Raw genomic sequence first — 23,164 nt, 5'->3', positions numbered from 1 at the left:
GAACTCATCAATAGTGTTACATACCTGTCGGGAGCCCTATTACCTGCAATAATGACTCATGTGGCCAGATTGCCCATAGGTGCAGTGTTAGCATATATATTATGGGGGGTAACCAACCTCTTTCTGGCTGGATTTTAAGGCCTGCCCAACAGGAGAAAACACATGCCTGGTACTGTAATATTGCCAAGAATCCATGGCTGGGAGCTCAAAGACCCCAGGAGTAAACCTACTATTATTATCCTACTAAATGAACATGGTATTAACTGCCCTCTAAGTTAATCTCTAGGACTTAGGTTAATGCAGTTCTCAGACCTTATCAGAGAAGATTCTCTGTGCAGTGGAGAACAGTTAAGACAAAAACTCACAGCTAGTCAAAGTACCGAGACAAAATATGGCATGATCAGCCACAAATAGGACATCTGTATCACACCTGTCCCCAAAGTTCAGAGACCATCACAGAAGAAGGGTCAAAACGATTCTAAAAGCCAGGGCATAGGGAGAACAGAGTGAAACAGAGAGTTCTGAACACAATGGACTGGTCCATTCATGAACCCACAGCTACTGCGGATGCCTGCACAAGACCTGCCTAAGATCAAGCCAGTCGGCATTCTATCGTGGAGTAGGGAGGGGGTCAGGAACTCCCACCCTTAAATGAGGAGCTATGGAGTTAGTAGCTTCTTGGGGAAGATGGTTTTTTTGGTTTTTTTTTTTTTGTTTTTTGTTTTTTGAGACAGGGTTTCTCTGTATAGCCCTGGCTGTCCTGGAAACTCACTCTGTAGACCAGGCTGGCCTCGAACTCAGAAATCCGCCTGACTCTGCCTCCCAAGTGCTGGGATTACAGACATGCACCACCACTGCCCGGCAGGAAGATGTTAAGAATATGGTTTCCAGTAGGTCTACCACACTCCTGGCTCTACCCCAGGAGTATATGGGCAGTAAAATTGGAGTCCATAGATGATTTTTTTAAAGGACACAGTTATGGGGAATAGAGAGGTGGGGATGGACTTGGGAGGAGTTGAGGGAGGAATGGGAAGTGAATATGATCAAAATACATAGCATGAGATCCTTAAATAATATAATATTTTTAAAAGAAAACATTTTTCAAAGAATGCGATCCCCCACCTCCCTGAGTGGTCTTTCAGGACTTTTCCAGTTTCTTTTCCATGTTCTTCCATTCAAACATTTAACACAGCAATAACAAAAACAAACAAAAGAAAACCATGTCAAAACCTGATTATTGCAGAGTGCAGGGTGAAAATAGCTGTCTTTTCTACTTCTGTTATGGGCCGTAAAAACCAGGCGCTCATGATGCTAAGGACCGAGCTGCTTCATCTCCCCAGAAAGAAATGTGTTGAGGTCCTGGCCATGGGCACTTCCGACTGTGGCTATAGATAGAGAAAAGGTCTTCACAGAGCCAATTCAGGTGAAACGAAGGCACAAGTGTGGCTTTAATCCCACACTGGTGTGTTTACTGCCTTCTAAAAGGTCCCAGGGATGCCTGCCTGCAAACTTCCCAGCAGCTGTAGTGGGAAGCAGTCCTGGGGTCCCGGAGCTGTGTGAGATGTGCCCTTCCTGTTGTTTTAGACACAGGCTTCATGGTACACATTTACAAAATTGTCATTTGTGGTTTTAATGTGCAGTGTGTATGCACTGCACATTGGTCAGGACCTTTGATTAATCCATTGCCATTACTGGGTTTGGAGTGCTCAGTTTTTAGTTAGTTACAAGGTCTGCATATCACTATTTGCCCTGGAACTTGCTGTGTAGACCAGGCTCTCCTGGGCTGTGTCTGCCTCCCAAGTCTTGGGTTTAAGGTGCATGCCATGACATCCAGATTTGCTTATCTGTGTATTCTTCCCCCAGGCAGGACCACTAGAGAATCCACATTTGATGGGACTTTATCTTGTGTTACAACCTTCCCTGTGTTTGGGTCTTCGCTATTTTCTGCATTTGCCTAAATGTGTCTTTATTCCTAAGAGGCACATCCTGTCTAAGCATGTAGTTGCTTTAGAATACACAAAGGGTGTGGGGGATTCTCATTGTAGCTATATTGCTGCCTTGCTGTTTTGCTAGACACAGCTCCTCACTGTTCCCCAGCGATGGACATGAGTTCTGGCCCCACCCTAATGCTCTTACTGCTTTACTGCAGAGACCTGGAGGAGACCCTGTGTGGTCACAGAGGGAACTCTCCAGTCTTCATGCCACAGGGATACTTATGGCTCACAACTGAGGACCTCCCAGTTCTATCAACCACCACCTGAGGGCTTGCTTCTTGTTTGTTTGTTTTTAATTAGGTATTTATTTCATTTACATTTCAAATGCTTTCCCAAAAGTCCCACACACACCCCCCCCCCCACCACCACTCCCCTACCCACCCACTCCCACTTCTTGGCCCTGGCGTTCCCCTCTACTGAGGCATATAAAGTTTGCAAGACCAAAGGGCCTCCTCTCTTCCCAATGATGGTTGACTAGGCAGGCCATCTTCTGCTACATATGCAGCTAGAGACACGAGCTCCGGGGGTACTGGTTAGTTCATATTGTTGTTCCACCTATAGGGTTGCAGACCCCTTTAGCTCCTTGGGTACTTTCTCTAGCTCCTCTATTGGGGGCCCTGTGATCCATCCATTAGCTGACTGTGAGCATCCACTTCTGTGTTTGCCAGGCCCCGGCATAGCCTCACAAGAGACAGCTAAATCTTGCTGGTGTATGCAATGGTGTCAGCATTTGGAGGCTCATTATGGGATGGATCCCCGGGTATGGTAGTCTCTAGATGGCCCATCCTTTCATCTCAGCCCCAAACTTTGTCTCTGTAACTCCTTCCATGGGTGTTTTGTTCCCAATTCTAAGAAGGGGCGAAGTGACCACACTTTGGTCTTCGTTCTTCTTGTGTTTCATGTGTTTTACAAATTGTATCTTGTATCTTGGGTATACTAAGTTTCTGGGCTAATATCCACTTATCAGTGAGTACATATCATGTGAGTTCTTTTGTGATTGGGTTACCTCACTCAGGATGATGCCCTCCAGGGAGGACCTGCTTCCTAACCAGGGGACAGAATGTCAAGTGAGCGGCAGAAAAGGAAGAGCCAATGTGAACCAGAGCTTACACAAAGGTTTCATAGAAATAACCCAAAACAGTCTTTTCACCCTAGCTTCTCACAGGGAGGTTTGTGACTGGTGGGAACAGCAGGTAGTGATGGGCAAGTCTCGGGGTGATGTGCCTTCTCTCTAATTCTAATTCTAGGGTCAGAGACCACATGACCTACCTCTCTGTTCACCTCAAGCCCAGTCCTTTCTAGTTCTTAGAACGAACCAGTGGAAGCCGGGCTGTTGTGGCGCACGCCTTTAGTCCCAGCACTCAGGAGGCAGAGGCAGGTGGATCTCTGTGAGTTCGAGGCCAGTGTAGTCTACAGAGTGAGTTCCACGACAGCCAAAGGTACAGAGAAACCCTACCTCAAAAAACCAGAAAACCATAAAACAAACCAACAGAGCTATTGAATTCTGTCAGGGCCGGGCAGATTCCCATGATTCCGCTGGGTGAGCACTCACAGCTTGTTTGTACGCCCAGAAGGCTTTGGGGACGGCTGTTCCTACTGTGTGTCACTGGATGTTGTTAGAGGCTTTGATGTTTTCTAAGGTTGCATAAAGTGCACTTTCAAAGATAGAAAACAGAGGAAGAAAGTCTAACCAATACAAACATCAAAATAACATGACCTTTCTGCCATAAATTAGGGGGCCGGAGAAATGGCTTTCTACAGCTGGGGTATTTGATGTGCTGAACTTGCTGGGTTGGCAGATTAATCGCATTTATACTGGGAAAGTATTCCAGGACATTAAAGGATTTATTTGTTTGCTAATCTGCTTCAGGCCCCAGAGGCCTTGTTACAAAATAAGGGGGCGGAAGGAGAAGAGAAGGGGCTGAAAGGAGGGGCTAGGAACAGGACAGGATTTCTTCCCCGTTGGGCAGGCAGTTTTGTTAACCTAAAGAGGCCAGAGCTCTTCAACACCACGGGAACCTCTGACAGAGCCTCCCTGTTTATGAGCCAAAGAAGTTTGCTTGTTTGCTCTTTCCACCGTATAAAGTTAACGTGGTCTTCCTCTGTAAACACAAGCAGGGTTCTTCCTTGTTTTAACCATCTAGGATTTGGAAGTGTCTGCTTGAGAGACACGCAGATGGAAAAAAATACATGGGGAATTCTGGGAGATTTACTGAGGGCGCCGCTGCTGATGGCGGCTTTCATCTGAGGCAGTTCCCTTTCTTCCCGTTTTGTAAAAAACTCTTTTCCCTCAAATGCAAACAAACATTTGCTTTCCTGTTGCCTTTTCCCCCTGCGGACAGGCTACGAAGTGCACTAGCCAAACAGTCTCTTAATCTCTTGTCCAAAGACTATAACCTTCTTTTGGCAAACCAGCGATTTTGTTTTGTTCCCCAGCACCTTGACAATGCTCAGAAAACATAATCCTCTTCTCACAGTGGAATCTCGGCTTTGCTGTTCTGTCCCCGGCAGCCCAAGCGATGGAATTAAAGGAGAGTTAAGCTTTTCCAGAGAGGCATTTCCTTCCTTGAGGTCCTCACAGAAAAGTCTGCTTTATTTTTAGTAATATCCTGGCTCCTGGTATTGTATTTGTGCACATAATCCCTCCACAATAACGCTAGCTGTCTGGTGGCACGTCCCCCCAAGGAACTCAAAGGCCTTTACAGACGTTAATTAATTCTCCCAGCACCCGGGTGAGATGGGTGGGTGTTCCATTCCGATCTCTGTATTATTATTCCCATTTTGTGATTTTGCCAAAATTCTTTTGCCTTCTTCCCCAGTGTGTTTCCGAATGGAATTCGTCCTCAGTGCCGGGCTGGCTGATTAAGTCCACAGGAAAGGAAGAAATCAGAGTAAAATGAATCAGAAGAGGAGGGTGCAGCACACTGTCAAGCCAAGAAGGCTGGGCTGCTGGAACGCAGGATGCACAATGTGCAGTCCCCCAGCTTCTCCATGGATGCACAGGGGAGTAAGGGAAGAGGGGATGTACAGCCAGCCCTCCCATTCATTCACCCAGAGGGGAGGAGAGCCCAGTCTGGGAACCACGACAGACAAGATGCTCATTAACACCAACAAAGAGGCAGGAACCATCAAGTCTCTTCTGATATCCCCAGCTTCCAGCAAGGACATCCTGCAAACTGTTGCTTCCCAGTCCTAGCCCTACCAGAGCAGTTGATGCCTCCTGTTCTCACCAGCGTAGGTTCTTCTAAGGTGGAAATGTGTTTCTAGAACCCTGATCATGTGATGTACTGATGCTGGTGACTTTTTTTCATGACAGAGGAAAAACTCTTTGGGTGGGGGCAAGAATCATTGGTTGAAAAAACTTAGTACAGAGCCATCAAGATGGCTCAGCTGGTGAAAGCCTTTGCTGTCAAGGCTGACAATTACGGGGACCTTCAGAGAAAGGAGACAACAGAACCTTCAGAAAGGTCCACATGCCCATTGTGGCCCAAGGGCGCTTGCACTACACAGGCACAAATACAAAACTAGTAACTTCTAGTTTTAAAAAAGTAAAAGCACAACTCCTCTACAATGAAAACGGTTGACACAACTGAATGTAGTTTGTCTTCAACTTCATAGTGGAGGGCACAATGGGCTTGGGGGTCCAGACGGTCACACCCAGACTGGTTCTTGTGGCAGAGCGGCAGGGACTTGTAGACACGCATATGAACAGATGAACGAGCACTAATGTATAGCCAAGCTGGACAACTTGATTTTGTTTTGTTTGCAAGTTTCTGTCTTTGCCCGTGAGGTTTTCTGGCTTTTGCACATTCCCTGGGGAAGTTAGAGGTAAGGTCCCTTGGAACTCAGTTGCCACCTGGAGGAGCTTGTGAGAGCAGGGGCAGAACGAGGGCGAGAAGGGGTGACAGCAGAGAATGTGAGGAGCAGGCTGTGGAGAGCTGATGGTGTCACTGCCAGTCTATAGTTGATCGACATTATGGGCTCCACCAGGGAATCTGGGAAAGTACTTGAGGTAAGATTTGCAGAATGGACTTCTGGTTAGCATTGGCAAGAAAGGTATGAATTGTACACGAACCATAATGTGACCTTATTTTGTTGGACTTAATGGACTTAATAATGGACCTTATTTTTGGCTGACTGTTAAGTCTAGCCTTGTTAACTTGACTGCACCCACCAGTTCTCCAGGACCCGATGAAGCAGGTGTTACAGGCAGGCCTTTCTGCTGGAGCTGCACTTTCATGCTTATGGCTTTGTTTCCACATACTTTCTTGGACCTATACAACTTCCTTATTTTACATTTTCCTTTTACCGTGGTTCCTTTTCTTCTAATTTTGTCTACTTGTCATCTTTAAAAGATCCAGCTGGAATTTGTATTGTTTCCTGGTTCTGCTATTATGTATTGCCACCTCAGTGGATTAAAGCGACACAAATGTACCGTTAGCTCACAGGACCTGAAATGGGTCGTTTAAATGGAGTTATGATTGACTAGTGGCTAGTTAAGTCATTCTGGAGGTTCTAGAGCTTTCCCACTTTGTCCGGAGCACTGTTTTTGCACTGAAGTCCCTCCTTCAAGCACAAAGCCAGCTGTGCTTCTTCACCTCTTCAGAGCCTTATGGATTATAGCAGTTCTATTAAGAGGTCCAGACTGTTTCAAGATCCTTAGCTGCACCTGACAAGTCACTCGGGCCATGTGAAGGTGATGCCACATATCCAGCTTAGGGATACGGACAGAGACATATCTGGAAGGAGTGCATTCTGAAACACACAGAAGGGCATGTCATCTTCCAAAGACTGCTGCTGGCTCAGTCATTTCTATTGTTTTTTGTGTATTAACTTCTGCTTTGTTTTCCTGGGGCTAATTTGAGGTTCTTGTCTTTTTTCAGTGGGATACTTAATCCAGCCAATTGTGTTACCCTCTGACCCTCACATGGTAGTTTCACATCTACATAGTGCTTCTTTTATCACCAAGAAATCATTTAAACAGCCTTTTGTTTTGGGTACTGTTCCTATACTGGGTTTTGTTTTCTCCACTACATAGTTAGAAGGCATGAATCATATCTGCAGACACCTGCTTGAGGATGCACACAGTGTGAGAGATGCTGTCTACAGCTCAAATTCATTTGCTGTGGTGAATTGTTACTCTATCTTGGGACAAGGTATCAGGTTAAGGAGAGCTTTTCTCCTTTTTTTTTTTTTTTGGTTTTCGAGAGAGGGTTTCTCTGTGTAGCCCTGGCTGTCCTGGAACTCACTTTGTAGACCAGGCTGGCCTTGAACTCAGAAATCCACCTACCTCTGCCTCCCAGAGTGCTGGGATTAAAGGCGTGCACCACCACGCCCACCTTTTTCTTCCCCTTTTAATAGCAGCATGTTTTACTGTATGGAAAAGCTATGTAGATTTAAATAATATTGGGTAATTGAGCTGTTTAGAATACTGTTATTATGCAAATAAGGTTGAAGCTTTCCCTTTGCCATTCCTCCCCAAGGATTTGCAGAATAGTGTAGGATTTCTGAATCAGAGGGTAGTTAGTGCCTGGAGATTACCTTTATTAATTCCCCTCCATAGTTTACTGATAGTCTATTTTTTTTCCCTGTGCTACAGCCTTTTTGTCTCCACTGGATTACCTGGCATAGTTTCTACTGCTAGGTCCTTGGTAAGGTATTTCAATCTGTGGTTAATCCCAGCTCAAAGATAGTCTTAACTCTTCTATTTGTACTGGAACAAGTATTTTAATTGCTAACTTGAGTCCACTCCTTTAGCTTTATCCTTCACTTAAAACAGTATTCAACTGACTTAAAAAATTATTTTATAGCACTCGGGAGGCAGATGCAGGTGGATTTCTGAGTTCGAGGCCAGCCTGGTCTACAAAGTGAGTTCCAGGACAGCCAGGGCTATACAGAGAAACCCTGTCTCGAAAAACCAAAAAAAAAAAAAAAAAAAGTTTATGTATATGAGTACATTGTAGCTGTCTTTAGACACACCAAAAGATGGGACTAGATCCCAATAAGACCATGTGGTTGGTGGGAATTGAACTCAGGACTAACTAGGACCTCTGGAAGAGCAAGCAGTCGGTGCTCCTAACTGCTGAGCCATCTCTCCAGCCCCCAACTGATGCTTACTGTTCAGGCTTTAATGCTTCTGGCATCAAGATGTAAAATGCTACTACTTAAGTGTCAGTTCTCTGTTTTCAAATAAAGTATTTGTGTTTTCTGAGATATGCTCAGGTTGTCTTGAGAGGAAGAAGCAAGTTAAAACACCTATGCACTTCCAGTAGGACTCCAGAAAAAGGATGTCTTAGTCAGGGTTTCTATTCCTGCACAAACATCATGACCAAGAAGCAAGTTGGGGAGGAAAGGGTTTATTCGGCTTACACTTCCATACTGCTGTTCATCACCAAAGGAAGTCAGGACTGGAACTCAAGCAGGTCAGGGAGCAGGAGCTGATGCAGAGGCCATGGAGGGATGTTCTTTACTGGCTTGCTTCCCCTGGCTTGCCTCCCCTGGCTTGCTCAGCCTGCTCTCTTATAGAACCAAGACTACCAGCCCAGAGATGGTCCCACCCACAAGGGTTCCCCCTTGATCACTAATTGAGAAAATGCCTTACAGTTGGATCTCATGGAGGCATTTCCTCAACTGAAGCTCCCTTTCTCTGTGATAACTCCAGCTGTGTCAAGTTGACACAAAACTAGCCAGTACAAAGGAGAAAATAAGCAAGGACCCCAGGGGCTTCCCTTTGAGAAAGTTACATAGTGACAAACCACCAGGAGATAATTTCATTCTAGCTTTCTAGGGATTTTTCTGTAGCTGTCTTCTTATTAGGATATGTTCAACAGATACTCAAGCCTGTAATCCCAAGTCTTGGAAGCCTGAGACAGGAGGATTGCCTTGAGTTGAAAACTAGCTTGGGGTACAGAGTGAGACCTAGTCTTAAACAAATCAAAATACAAACTACCTTTCTCACACATTATCGATAAGAACTGAACCATTTTCAGGACAGTTCAGGGTGAGTTGTCAGTTATGAAGAGATAAAAGGAAGAAGCCTAACATGTTTTCAATGTTAGCTAAACAGACAAAACCCCACTTATTTAAACTTTTCGGAACACTATGAAGACGTCACCATCAATATCCCTGAAACACAAAAAGAACAAATCACAAGTACAAACTTCTGACCAGATGTCAAAAGTAAACTATATGAAGACAAAAAGTGGCTTGTTTTCCCGTTAAACTTAAATAGGCCATGCCCTGTATTAGACACAACAAAGACAAACAGTATGATTTTGTACCACTTGTCCCCAAACAAGAGCCTTTGGGATCAGAAATAAAACCCTTAAGACACAGCTGGCATAAACAAGAAGTGTTAACACCTGGCTTGGTTTTTTGTGTGCTTTATAACAGTATTGGTGCAAAAAGGGCACAGGCCAAATAAGGTAATAGCTCCATTTAAGGTAAGACTGAACAATGGGGTGGGTTACTGAAACCCATGCATGTAGTGTTGGTCCTGGAACCTTGACTAGATGTATTGCAGTAATGGAGAAAAAAACAAGACACACAGATACATGTACAGGAAAGCTGGGGCCAGGTTGGGGTGTGCACACTGATGAGGGCAGCTACTGCCAGCAACCTAGGGCCTCATCATGTTTATTAAGTACACCACGTGAGGTCTTGGTAGAGACGCAAATCCATGGACTGTGATGCTCATTAAGGCCTACTTAAAACTGAAGCAACTAACACACATGTAATTTCTATTTGAGATAGGGTCTTGCTGTGTAGGCTTACACTTACATGTTTGAAATCTTATCGACTCTTCTATGATGTTTTTTCCTGCTCAACTCTGTGCCTCTGATTATTCTCAAGTTCCACTGTGAACTTGACTTCTGACATTTCCTCAACTGTTCTTACAGGTACAGGTAGGTCTATTGTTCTAAACCTCTTCAAACTGCCATTGTGCATACCAGAGACCCAAGATTATAGGGCTGCTTTCCGAGGTGGCTGCACCTGTTGACACGGTATCTCCTGATCCTCACCCTTGGGGATTATAAACCCTTTGCTGTGGATGTCAGCTGCTTGGAACCTCCAGTAGCTGGGTGTAGGTATCTTCCTGCCAACTAGTGGAGCTGTTGGCCACCTTAAGGACAATTCTTGCATGGACTCATGCTTTTGTGGGAATCTAAAGGTGTTTCATACCTCAACATTGTGGATAAGTCCACAGGCCTCTTTTTCAAACAGCCAAAGCACAGGGCAAGTATGAGGTTTCTGTGGTCTCCTCTGCCAGAGGAAGAATTTCTAGTTTAGCCATGCACTGTGGGAGTGGGGTATGGAGAGGAGAGCTCAAACTGGGCAGTATGTGAAGCTGAGGCTCAGTTACAGCTTTTTATGTGGCAACACCCAAACTCCTTTTTTGGCTAAGACCACCAACACTTTTCTTTCCCCAGCTTGAGTCAGGTCAAGTTCTAGTTTGTACTTCATGGGAAAGGCGTTCTCTTCAGGTTCTTGCCCAGCCCTTGACGAATCAGATTTTTCTCTTACTTTCATGGATTCTGGGTCATACACAAGCAGAAACTGAAGCCCTTCCTCTTTACAATGCTATTTACAAGTAACTAAGATGAAAATGGGAGCACAAAAGTAGCCTTGAGGCCTTGTTTACCTTAGTGTGTAAGCCTAATTTTTTTTTTTTATCCCAACACAGGATCTCATGTAGACCGGCTGCCTTCACAATAACTATGTAGCCCAGGTTGGCTTTGAGCTCCTAATTCCGTACTCCCACTTTTCAAGTGCTAAGATTTTGGCCACTAAGCTCAATTCTAACCAAATGATCTGAATGATGACATTTTCTACACCTAGTGTGCTTGATCAAACATTTTGATATTATTTCATTTAAGTAAATAGTCTGACAGCACAGTATTAAATAGTAACATTCTTCATTCCTTAAGTGATGTTATGTGATCAATGCTGTCTTGGAGGTACACTAAACAGTGATGGAAGGAACAGTTGTGATGTGACTTCAGATAACTTTAGCCACAGAACTGCACCTGTAATGGTGGTGGTTAGGAGTCCCTGAATTGGCTGATTCTCAAACATTAGCTGCTAGGTTTCCATTGTTTCTGGGAATCACTGGGACAGAGTTTTTAAAAGAAGGTTTATGTAACATTAAAGGGTTGTGTGTGAGTGTATATGCTATGGTTCATATGTGAAGGTCAAAGGACAACTTGTTGTGTGTTCTGTCTACCATATGGGTCCCAGGGATTAAACTCAGGCTGTTAGGGATGGTGGCAAGTACCTTTACCTGATGAGCCATCCTGATAGTTCTGTTTAAATTTTAACGAAAAAGTTAACTGGTAACTTGCACGTACTTATACATTAAAACTGGTATATGTTCCGAATTTCTTACAGTATCTTACAAAAAGCTGAGAATACTTTCTGGGCTCGAACTAGCCTTACACTTTAAAATTTCTAAGCCTTCCAAGGGTACTGAAGTGTCTATGATAATTCCATGCTTTCTGGTTATAAATGCAGGTGACAACAATAGCAACAGGAACAGTACACGTGGCATTAAACCTGGCTGGCCTTTCAGAGTATGGACGAGAGGTGGGAGATGCGGTTCAGCTGGCTGAGCAATTTCCTAGCATACACTGAGCTCTGGGTTCAAGGTTCATCCCTGAATAAACAGTCCAGGGATTATACCTATAATCTCAGCACTTGTGGGTAGAGGCAGCAGAATTCAGACGTTTAAGGTCACAACCTCCAACCTCCCTGGCTATACACAGAGTTATAGGCCAGCCTAGGCTTATACAACCTGATGATCCTCCTCATGGTGTTCTTATGCAAATACACTTTCCATGCTGTATAAAACAAGCTTCTACTATCCCACACTGACAACAATTCTGGAGTAAGGATATAATACAAGGGTGAATATATACTGTTGAAAAGCACAAGATAAAACTAGCTGAACTGCCCAGAGAAATGTTTATTATACTCAAATGAGTCAAAACATTGGCTCTTCAACTCCAGTGAAGGTATTTCAAACATTTACCTATTAAGAAACAGTAAACACTCTCAAGACAAAAATTTGAAAACAAACTTTTCTCTAGAAAATATATGCACATAAGTATTTTTTAGACTGTGTGTAGTCCACTCTTTTCTTGGTAATCTTCATAAAAGCGTCTCAGTGACTCTGGGATCCTGGGTGTCACAATGCTCAAGGCTTGAGTGAAATGCCTCTTCATAATGCAGTCAGCTTTAATGTTTTCTTCCAGAGCTAGGAGAGCCGCCTCCTTGCAGACTGCTATGATCTGAAATTGAACAAATAAAAGGAGGCAGAACAGTCAGGACTCTTTTTCAGACAAATTATTTTCAACATATTTATCTCTGGAATGACATTCAAAAAAAAAAAAAAGAGTTCTAGGACAGCCAGGGCTGTTACACAGAGAAACTGTGTACTGGGGAAAAAAAACCCAGAAAACCAAAACCCTTTTTATTTTTGAGATTATAATTACCTCATTCCCCTCTTTCCTTTTCTTTCTAAAACCTATGTACCCCACCACTCTTTTTCAAGTTCATGGCCTCTATTTCTTTGTTATTTGAGTGTGTGTAGCTCTAAATATGTAAGTACAATCTGCTCAGTCTGTATATTCTTTCTTGTATGTGTGTTTTAAGGGCCGATCATTTGGAATTAGACAAAAAAAAAGTCTCTGTGTGCTCTTCTTGGGGAGTTGACTCTTTCTCTTGCTCTCAGAATTACTTAGCTGCTGTATAGGGCTGAGGCGTTGTGGTCTTTCAATGTTATCATGTCTATAGATGTTGTCATTTTTCAGGTTTTGTTGGTGAGACTTCATATTGGGTATAGCTTCTGACATGTGTGACTTCTGCACTATGAGCGCATCACTTTGGGAGTTGCTCAAACTAATGTTTGGTGTTTTGGTGGTGCTATAAATGGACCCAGGGTCTCATATTATGTTATGCAAACCCTTTAAGTTTACATATGGAAAAAGCAACCATATACAGAGCTGTCTGTTCTTTCCAGAGCAAACAAGAGCCAGCACAAAGTTTTATACAAACAGGCGTGTGGGACAGTGGACCATGTCAGAAAACTTGGTACAGTTGAGTCCCCGGCACCCTGAGATAGTAGGTGGCTCCCTGCTCCCTACCAGATTCCTGGCCTGGAACACGTGCTATACTTCCCACATAGGAAATGTGACCTGTGGCCATGTAGCCCCAAACAGAGTTCTCCATGCTAATGAGGTATCTAGAGGCACATGGACATTCCTCCCTGCAAAAGGTATTTAATCTCTGGTCCACCTTGAGAAGGTGGTATGCATCCATTTTCCACAATGAACAACCAATAAATAGTTTGGAACCAAGGACTGTCCCTTTCATCAAGAACAGCCATAGGAGCATGGAGAAAACCTTCCCCTACAGAGCCACAGCCTAAGTCTCCCATAGAAGGCCCCTCTGCACTCCCAGACCACCACTGAGCTAAGGACAATCGCTAAGCCAGAGTTCCCCATTCCCCCAGTCCTGTCTTTGTCCTCAGCCCGCAGGTCCCCAACTTTGTTCCCAATTCCCTTCTACCCAGTGGTGCCTGGATGTCTGGGAGTTTGGGAACCCACAACCCTGGGCTCTTCATTGCAGGCCCAGGGACCCCCAATCTTCCATTCCCAAACTCTTCTGTGTGGTTTTTCCAGTGGCTACTGGATTCTTGGGAGTCAGGGAACCCCAGCTTTGGCTTCCCACACTCTAGGCTGCATTTTCCCACCCCCTGAGCCCTGCATCAACACTTTGTTCCAGCCCAGCACCCGACAGCAGTGGTACAGGATAAACACAGTCTAGTGTTCTGCGTTTTGTTTGCGGTGGAGCAAAACATGAACCCACATATGCCCTGTTAAGTGTGTGTGGCCTGGACATAATACCCCACCTCTGGCCCTATTTCTAACACAGTTGGCGAAGGATAGGCTACCTATGAAATTTGGGAGGGAGGATCCCTTAACAGAGGTACTACGATGCACCGTGAGGCCCTGCTAACCAGCACCCCTTATCACAGCACAGAGTTTGTACATTTCTTGTAATCTTTGGTATATGACCAGCATATGAAACATTTCTTTCTTGTATCTCTGTGATGAGCTCTTGACTCCTGGTAATATCAGAAAAGTGGACTGTTTCCTCAGGGAGGAAAGCTGCGAGAACTGAGAAGAATCTGGAGAGAAAGTAGAATTGATACAGAGAGAATGAGAACATCTGAGAGGATGTTGGGAAGGAAGATACACTGGATTTCAGACAGCTGAAGCAGGCAGAGGCCAGTGTTGTTCCAAAGATGTACTGCATTACTGTGGTGAACTGGCCCACTAGATGAAAACAAATTTCCAACTTCAGGGCAAAAATGAATGATGAGTGATACTAGCTGCACCCTATATAGGTGAACAAAAGCTAGGTGAAACAGTTTGCCCACCTAACTCAAAATGGTTCCTCTGCTTAGCTAGGCAAGTAGATACAAGTAGCTTTCTAGGGGATTTAGCAGCCTGCTTTGGCATGTTTCTCTCTCTCTCTCTCTCTCTCTCTCTCTCTCTCTCTCTCTCTCTCTCTCTCTCTCTCTCTCTCTTTCTCTCTCTCTCTCTCACATACACATACACAGGTGGCTTTGTCAAATTTCAACAGTGTAACTATTAGTTTTGAGCTTCATTAATGAGTACATAAGCTAACTACAGTAGTTATGCTTTTCTGAAGCATGTTGATACTTTTCTGAAAATACAGTGGCTACAAAATTGCTAAGGCAGAAAACATAGCAAATGCAACATGGTGATCCCAGTGGGAACTTGAGAGCCTCCACAAAGGGAGCTGAGAGGCCTTACTAGGAGAGTCCTTTCACCAACTCACCCAAGTACTACCTCTTTCATCCAGACAAGGGGGAAGCATCACTGGAGAAGCAGGGAGTGCTGGGTGCTAAAGTACCCCTTCCTCACTCTCCAATAGTATAGAGGGCATATCCAGAGTGTAGGTCTCTCTTTGATAAAGGAAAGAACACAGTGCTAGACTTTGGGTCAACAGTACATTTTACTGACCCAATCTGAGATTTAGAGCAACATAACTATTTTCTGAATATCTCCTATCAAGGTTAGACAAACACCAAGTCTATACTCATTCATTTGCTCTGTAACTGATCCCTTAAGTTTTACACACTTTCTAAAGCACATAATGTGGTGTTGGTGTTGGGGAGGGGAACTTGATAAGAAAGGAGATGACCAAAAGGATGCCTGGAACCTGGTTCTCATGGCCAGCAGGTCAGTGGATAGGACTGTGGCACATGGGAAAAGAAAACAAATGATGTGGTTTGGCAGGCTTCTTGTCAGAATCATTATTAAATTGGAACAGAAAGAAAGTATTTACCTAGATGCTTATAATCTGGAGCTTCTAGTATGTATTAACATCTGAGAATGGCTTTGATTTTAATAAAAACATTTCAACTACGTTGTGGGGGGAGAACTTGGAAACAGAGAGCTGGAAACATTTGGATTAGATGGGAGGGTTTGTAGAACCTTTGAAGGAAAACAGTGTGAGACAAGTGCTGAATACTGGGCCTCATGTTAGAGTCCTCCTCATAGCTGTATCCAACCTGTATGCAGTCCATGGGCCCACAAAGAAGTTATGAATGTGGCTAAGACAAAATCGTAGGCAGCTAGTTTTATGAGATGGTCTGGTAATTCAACTCATAAAAGACTGCCACAGTGTCACCAGCCGGACACCTTTGGAAGGAGTTGCTGTTGTATTTCTACTGATGAGTTTCAGCACTTACTTCAACACACTTCACCTTCTTGATAGCATGTATCTTTATCTTGTATGATGACAGGGAATACTTGGAAGACCCAATTACACAATTCTTTCTTGCTAATTTGCTTTCATACCACATGTACTTAGCAATGTATGATCAAAACCAGGATAGACAGTATGGATTCCTTAGCCAGGCTTCCGCTCCCCAGTCAACACCAATGGACTAGCTGTTCTGTGCAGCAACTACAAGAGGTCAAATATAGGATTTAGAGGTGTGAGGAACTGCATCTGTCTTTCATCACTATATACCACCAGGGGATGGAAACACACTGACTCCCAGGAAGGAAAACCAGAGTACTTTCTATAGAAAGGAAGACATTGCTGTTTTGGAAAGAATTCAGACAGACAGACAGACAGACAGACAGACAGACAGACAGACAGACAGACAGACACACACACACACACACACACACACACACACACACACACACACGGCTGGAGAGGTATCTCAGTGGGTAAAAGCCTCACTGCACAAGCCTGATCACCTGACTTTGATTTCCAGAGTCCATGGTAGAAGGAGAAAAATGACTGCCAAAAGTTATCCTCTGACTTTCATGTGTGTGCTATGGCAGCAAAAGAAAAAGAAGAAAATGCAGCTCCAATGGACCAGGCGAACATTTCCCTGGGAGATATCAATGACCAGAACTCCATGATCAAAGTCTAAGTCAACGTAAAATGGTCTGCTCCGTTCAGGGAACAGGCAAACAAACTGGGAAGCTGATAATTGAAGTCCAGCAATGACAGCTGCTCAGTTTGCTTTAACCCACTTATGTTAGTGTTTTGTCCTAAGATTCTCATGCTGGAGCCTAATCTCCAAGGTAGCATTAGGATGTGGAGGCTCTGGGATGTAAGCCACTCCGTTCTCCACCAGCAAAGATGGGTTTGTTACCCTTATAGAAGGGGTCTTGGGAGCTGGTCTGACCCTTCTAATACACAACGACACAGTGAGAAAGTCCTGTCTTACAAATCCATGTGCCTGATATGTGATTCCACAGGCACCCAAATTGTGAATAGCAACTGGGTAGTGCCTATCAATTAGCCAGCCAATCTGACACAGTATCTGGAATGAGACAAAGACACCCAGTGTTTCCCACAGAACTCTTCTCCTCTCCTATTTTTAGCAGACTATCAATACATAATTTTAACTGTTGATATTCTTTTTCTTTGGAAAATTCTTTTTATTATATTTATTTCTCAAGGGGGTGTGGGTGCTTGCCACAGCACAAGGGTGGAAGTCAGAAGACAAAGTGCAGAAGTCAGTTCTTCTATTACGTGTGTTCTGGGGATTGAACTCAGGTTGTCAGGCTTAGAAACAAGCATCTTTATCCAATGAGCCATCTTGTATTAACTATACCAGAAAACTCACTCAAAGCCAACAGCATGCCCTTTTTAAATCCCTTAAACTCTACTCTCTTGTATTTCAGAATAGAGACAAAAGGGAAAGGGGCTAAGGACAGATGCACAAGAAACAGACATGTCGAGGAGCTAAGAAGAGGGATAGAGTCAGATAAGAGCCACAGACAGCTCCCACGTGTTTATTTGTTTATCATCAGGTGTCTACATACGCATGCTATTGCACAGGATCTGTAGTGCTTTTATATACTCTTGTCAGTTACATTTTCAAGTTCCTGAAATGAAAAGGAATAAACAATATTATATCACGTTGTATTTGGGTCTGGAGTGTTATGGTGGTTTCAGTCACTTCTGTAGAAGTCAAGAGTTAGAAACTGTCTAGAATATAAATGTATTCTTTCTGAGAGACCCTTTTTAGGTATATCAGGATTTATCACACAGGAGAGGGATGTTTTTGCAAAACTATGTAGCAGTATATATAATTGTCTGGAGGACTTGAATGGAAGCTTGCTAAAAATGAAAATGGGTGTTTGCCTTGGTGAAAGGACTCTGCAAACCAGCAAGTCCGTCCTGGACCTTCATCTGCAGTAAGCATCAGAAGGGTGGGGTGGGAGGCTTCTCATATAAAGCTGCCCACATGTCTATCTGGGAATGAGACCTCTGAGGAAAGGCCTTCAATTTAAACTAAAACTGTTTGGTAGCTTATAAATAAGGTCTATTAAAAAAAATAGCCACCACTACCACCACACAATGAGATGAGTTTGTGTTTGCATAGACTGATGTTTCTACAAGGAACAATCATGCCCCAAACCAGTCAGAGTCTAGGACTGTTTCATCAACAGTTATTTCAGCTTTTCCTTTTTCTCATGAGGCCACAGAAGATCTCTGCTGAGATGTGTAGACAAATGGATGAATTTGACTTATAGACTGTCAGGAATATTATCCTGTTGAGAAAGGCCACTTGAGCTTCTTTAGCAAAAACCATTTTAGAAGCCAGCCTTTAATTTCTTCAGGATCCTCCCTTTTCCCCCATTGGTGCAGATTTCATTTTTTAAAGGAGTTATCGGCAAGCTGCCAGAAAGGGTGCTTTGGGTAGCAGGCTACAAACACAAAAGAGTATAATATTCTCATCCAGTTTTGATGAATCAATAGATATCTAAACTTTCGTATGTGCCTTGCCGGGAGATTGAAACACGTTTGTGTGAATGAAAACAACAAACAAACAAACAAACAAACAAACAAGAAGCAAAACTAGTAGATTGTTCCCAAGACCTCATTACGAGAGCCAGACTAAGATGTGTTTTGCTTCAATGGCTGCCATACCACTTTATTTGGTGCCTACATATCACAAATTTTCTTTTCATTCATTCAGCAGTTAAAATAGAGCTGGTGATTAATTATCTAACAAGAACACAAGGCACACAGAAACACCATGTCAAAGAATTAGGTAAATTTGGGATGAACACTAAAGAGGAAGAGTCTGCACGAAAACTCGACAAATCACCAGGTTCTCCTAACAGGGAGTCTTCTTAAGTGAGAAAGCAGTTAGCAGTGGAGACGGAGGCGTATTCTCTGTGTGGGCTTTCTGCAGCAGCAGTAGCCGTAGCACCACACATTAACAGTGCTGCTACAAGCTGCATGTGGACACAGTGCCCCAGCATGAGAAGGCTCTTGACCATGGAGCCTCGGGAAACCTAACTACTTCACTTCTAAACCTAAAAGGGCAAAGAGGCAATTGTGTGGAATTCTGAACAATGTCCTACTTTACTGTGGAAAAAAAGGAAACCTCTTATATATAGCCTATGGTTCTTTTCTCCAACCCACCAGAGAAGCAGAGTTTAAACAGTGTCTGGGCACAGCAAAATAGAAGCAGCATAACACCAAAAATTAAAACCAACACAGCTTCTGAGAAGATAGTAATGCTTTTTAAAACGTGATAAAGAGTAAATCTAGGCAAATGCTGACTATTAAAAGGTAGTCAATAGGAGAGACCATGACTGTGCTTGGCAGTTTCCTGCCTGAACTTTCATTCTCTGTGTGCGAGAGCTGTTCCTTCCCTTGTTCCTTTCATCTTCACAGTGGAAGCAGACTTTTCTCGTGAATGTAGCACCAGAAGCAGTAACTTAAGTAGTTGCTTCCATGTCTAGGCAAGGCCTGAGGGAATCTGCACTCTGCTACTGGACAAGCACAGTGACAGTGACAACAGGGAAACAAGCACACGGAGGCTGGAAGCTTGGAGGTAGGGGTCCTGCTGCAAATGTCTTCAGGGTGCAATTGGGGGAGGGGGACGGGGAGGAGCAGGAGCAGGAGCTGCTTCCTGCCCCAAAGCATTAAGTTCTAGCTAACTTTTCTGGTAAACTACCTCAGAAAGCACTGTTATCCCCAAAGTGACAGAACCAATAGGTCACCCAACACAAAGCCCTTCACACTGGACAGAGAAGAGGTGGATATGTAGACATAACAGATCCAGATTCAAATGGACTAGGTGACTTTAGATGGGGAAAGCCCTTTCTACTTTTTCTTTTCTTCTTCCTTTTCCTCTCTCTCTCTCTCTCTCTCTCTCTCTCTCTTTCTTTTCTCTCTCCTTCCTTCCTTCCTTCTTTCTTTTTCAAGACAGGGTTTCTCTGTGTGGTCCCGGCTGTCTTGGAACTCCCTTTGTAGAGCAGCCTGGCCTTGAACTCAGAGATCTGTCTGCCTCTGCCTCCTGAGTGCTGGGATTAAATGCGTGCACCACCATGTCTGGGTTCTTTTTTTTTAAAAGCTACATACACACAAACACACATATACATATATGCATGTATGTAAGAACATTTTGCTTGCATGTGTGTACCTGAGAGATCAGAAGAGGGAGTTGAATTCCCTGGAACTGGATCTTTGTAAGCTACCATGAGGGGGCTCAGAACCAAACGTGTCAAGTACTCTTAACCACTGGGCGCGCTCGCTCGTGCGCTCTCTCTCTCTCTGTCTCACTCACTTATGTTTTGGTGATGGAATGGGCTTTTTAGGTGCTCTACTACCAAGCTACATACACATCTCTAGTTCATCAAAATGAACCCCCCACCCACAAGAGTCTTATGTATCACAGCTGGCTTTGAATTTGTAGGTAGTTGACAATGACATTGAACTTCTGATTCTCTTGCCTCCAATTCCTCAGGGCTAGGATCACAGGTAAACTCCACCATGCCCAGTTGTGCTGGGGGCCAACCCAGGACTTCCTTCATGCTGGACAAGCACTGTACCAATTGAGATACATCCCAAACACTCCCCTTCTCCCTTGAAAAAGTTACTTCTTGATAGCTGAATTGATACCATGTTTAACAGTGCTCCCCAAGATGGCTTAAGACATTGTACAGTTTAACTTCTAGTGCACCTGAGAGATGGTGATTTCAGAGCTCCTTGCTGGTGCTGATGAGCTGCTCAGGACAGGCTGCAGGACTTCAGGGGACCTTTTTCCTTCCTTGCAGCTGCACACTGAACCCACAATGGCCCAGAAGCTGTCTGAGCTACTCCTGCTGTTTGGCAGGAAGAAAGCACGCCATCCAGCAAGGCCTAATCTCAGCTTCTTTGTATTTCAAGTGTAGTAAATAGCTTTAAAAAATCCACCAAAAGAAACGGGCCGCAGTGCTTAAAAATTTCTTAGGTATTCTCAGAAAGTGGTTTTGTTAAAAGCGTCTTCTGTCTGGAACACCTGTGACCTGTTGAGCTTAATTGGGCTGCAGCTGGCGCTGATTGCGGCGCAGCCGTGGAGCACTGGCACGACAATGTGCTGCTCTGGCTCTCCCGCCCCCTTCTCTTTTCTTTTCACTCTCTCAGCCCTGTGACCTCCTTCCCTGTGTGTGGAAGGGATTAGGAACCCAGTAAGAGTGGTGTCTTGCTGTTCGTGAACAGCGTGCTCTGGAGGTGCTTCAAGGAGGCTACCTGGGAGATTATGCTCCTGTGGATGGGAGGGAGGGCGGGCCATTGAGTAGCTGAACCGCAGCTGAAAGGCGAGCTTGAAAGGTGGATCTGAAGCAGCGCAGCAGGCTCGGCAGGAGTAGGGGGCAGATGAAATGGGAACTTTACAGATACAGGGAGGCGAGCCTGGCACAGCCACTAGCAGCTCAGGGAGCCACGCTGCGTGGTAGAAGGGATTAATTATGGGTCGCACGAAGCACTTATCCTTTAAAATGTGAGGCAAGAATTGCAGTTTAGATCTACAGAGTGAGTTCCAGGCCAGCGTGGGCTGTAGTGGAGACCCCCATCTCAAGACAAAACAAAAACACAAAGGAAAATTTACACACAGATAAACTATCTATCTTGTAGAAGTTTGGGGCTGGAAAGATCCGGAATGTTCTTTGTTCCTATGGGATTTTAAGTGTTTCCAGCTTCAATGGACCCACCATAACACGATAAAAAGGGGTTTTGAAAAGAAAACAGCTATCATGGAGCAGAAGAGGGTAGGAACTACTCCAGTGCAGTGCTGAGATAGATCAGATGGCAGGAGCCCCATTCTCTGGTCACACAAGGAATCTGACTGCCTACAAGATAGCAGTAAAACCCAAAGCTCACGTCAACTCACAGGTGCTCACAGGGCCTCTCCTATAGACTTCCTTCAGTGCAGTGCTAGTGTCTCAGTGAGAGTGTTTGATGGCCCACACATCCCTGTTTCAAACATAACTAACTGCTGCTTTCACTGTTCCAAGACATCACAACTGTCAAGGTTTAGTTATCTGTGCTAAATGTCGAATCCCTGTACTACACTTTCTGTGAAGGCCTTACAGGCTCAGCCCTTTTCTACCTCAGGTTAGCATGTTAGACCTCCTGCTGAAGTCTGTTATATCTGAAGACATACAAGAACTAGCTTTTACCCTTTCAGTCCCCCACCCCCAGCTCACCCCTTGTTGGAACTGCCAGATAACCTAGATTAAAAAGGCACCATCATCCTGGGCACAAGGAACACCCTATGAAGCTGTGTCATTAGTGGGACCCTGCAGGCTGGGAGAGCCCTGAAACAAGCACCACAGTTTTTGTTGTTTTTGAGGCTGGGTCTCTTTGTGTAGCTCCAGGAATCTCATAAATCTGGAGGGTTTGAGTCTCTCTGCCACTATTCTAGAGTGTGCGTGGCAGAGACTGCTGTTGGGGCAGGTTGAACGTGTACTATGTTCTCATCTTTATTGCCTGGTAACCAGCATCTGACATGACACCATTCATTTACTCATTCAAACAGTTTTACTATGTGGCCCTCTGACCTCAATCATGGTGACCTTTTTGCCTCAGCATCCTGAGTGCTGAGTAAAGTACTGTGCTGCCATACACTGAAATCATTTTAGCACGGTGTGGTATTTAGGGCTATTTATATTAAACAGGAGGAGGAGAGGCTTGATAGCCCATATACAGTCAGCTAAGGAGGAACTCTAGAGATAGGTCCTAGGGACAAATAAATGAAAGTATATCAGCACTTGCCAGTAAGACCACCTTAGTCTTCCTTCACGTACATCATTCTAATTCAAAGTGTAGTCTTCCTGAAAGGATACCCCCCCCTGCCCAGCACAGAAATACATTGAAATTAAATCAGAGCATACAATTTTCATCAGATAAGATATCCTCAGAAATCCACAATAAATTTATACATCTTCACTTTTGGACCTTGAGGTGTTTTTTCTTTGACTGGTAATACTTATACTGTTTGACAAGACATTTGTATAGAAGTTGACACTAAGATGTTTAAATTCAAATTATAAATCAAGAGTCATCTTTCTTAAATACACTTAGCAATATTTCAAGTGGCATTTCACCAGTTTTGTGTACTATTGTTGGCTATATACTAGAGTCTTTTAGGGTCCAAAGCCTTATAGGTCTTATAGTCCTTATAGGGCTTAGCATATAGCTGAAGCCTGTGAAAACACCATCTAGCCATATTCATTGGCACTTGTCTAGACTCCAGTGTGTTTAAAGCTCTCATCAAAGAATAAAAAGGTCTCATGACCTAAGGGGAGTTAAGGACTACTAAACTGTTGTATAAT

At 44.0% G+C, this 23,164-nt stretch overlaps 1 protein-coding gene and 1 long non-coding RNA gene across 9 annotated transcripts in view; one reads left to right on the top strand and one right to left on the bottom strand.

Annotated features, from left to right (window-relative positions):
• Positions 1-23,164, top strand: part of Gm36412 — a 60,043-nt gene that overhangs the window by 11,358 nt on the left and 25,521 nt on the right. Inside the window, exon 4 of one of the 4 annotated variants that reach the window (XR_389696.3) lies at positions 4,814-7,209. The exons of 2 other annotated variants lie outside the window; for them this stretch is intronic. This is a non-coding gene — a long non-coding RNA (predicted gene, 36412). Of the gene's footprint in view, positions 1-3,241; positions 3,378-4,813; positions 7,210-23,164 lie in introns of those variants that run through there. One more of the 4 variants, XR_880777.1, reaches the window with a different exon arrangement.
• Spata5 (spermatogenesis associated 5) overlaps positions 11,936-23,164 on the bottom strand; it is a 159,194-nt gene continuing 147,965 nt past the window's right edge. For 4 of the 5 annotated variants that reach the window (NM_001310473.1, NM_001163511.2, NM_021343.3 and 1 more), the window contains one exon: positions 11,936-12,280. Coding sequence is in view for 3 of the 5 variants with exons in the window: in NM_001163511.2 (NP_001156983.1) it covers positions 12,104-12,280 (177 nt within the window). In the remaining 2 variants the exon portion in view is untranslated. The remainder of the gene's footprint in view (positions 12,281-23,164) is intronic. The other variant, XM_030252736.1, reaches the window with a different exon arrangement.

The sequence above is a fragment of the Mus musculus genome, chromosome 3, assembly GCF_000001635.26.
Source record: "Mus musculus strain C57BL/6J chromosome 3, GRCm38.p6 C57BL/6J".
Classification (NCBI taxonomy): domain Eukaryota; kingdom Metazoa; phylum Chordata; class Mammalia; order Rodentia; family Muridae; genus Mus; species Mus musculus.
Note: the sequence above shows the minus strand (reverse complement) of the source record. Positions and strands in the feature narration are given on the sequence as shown.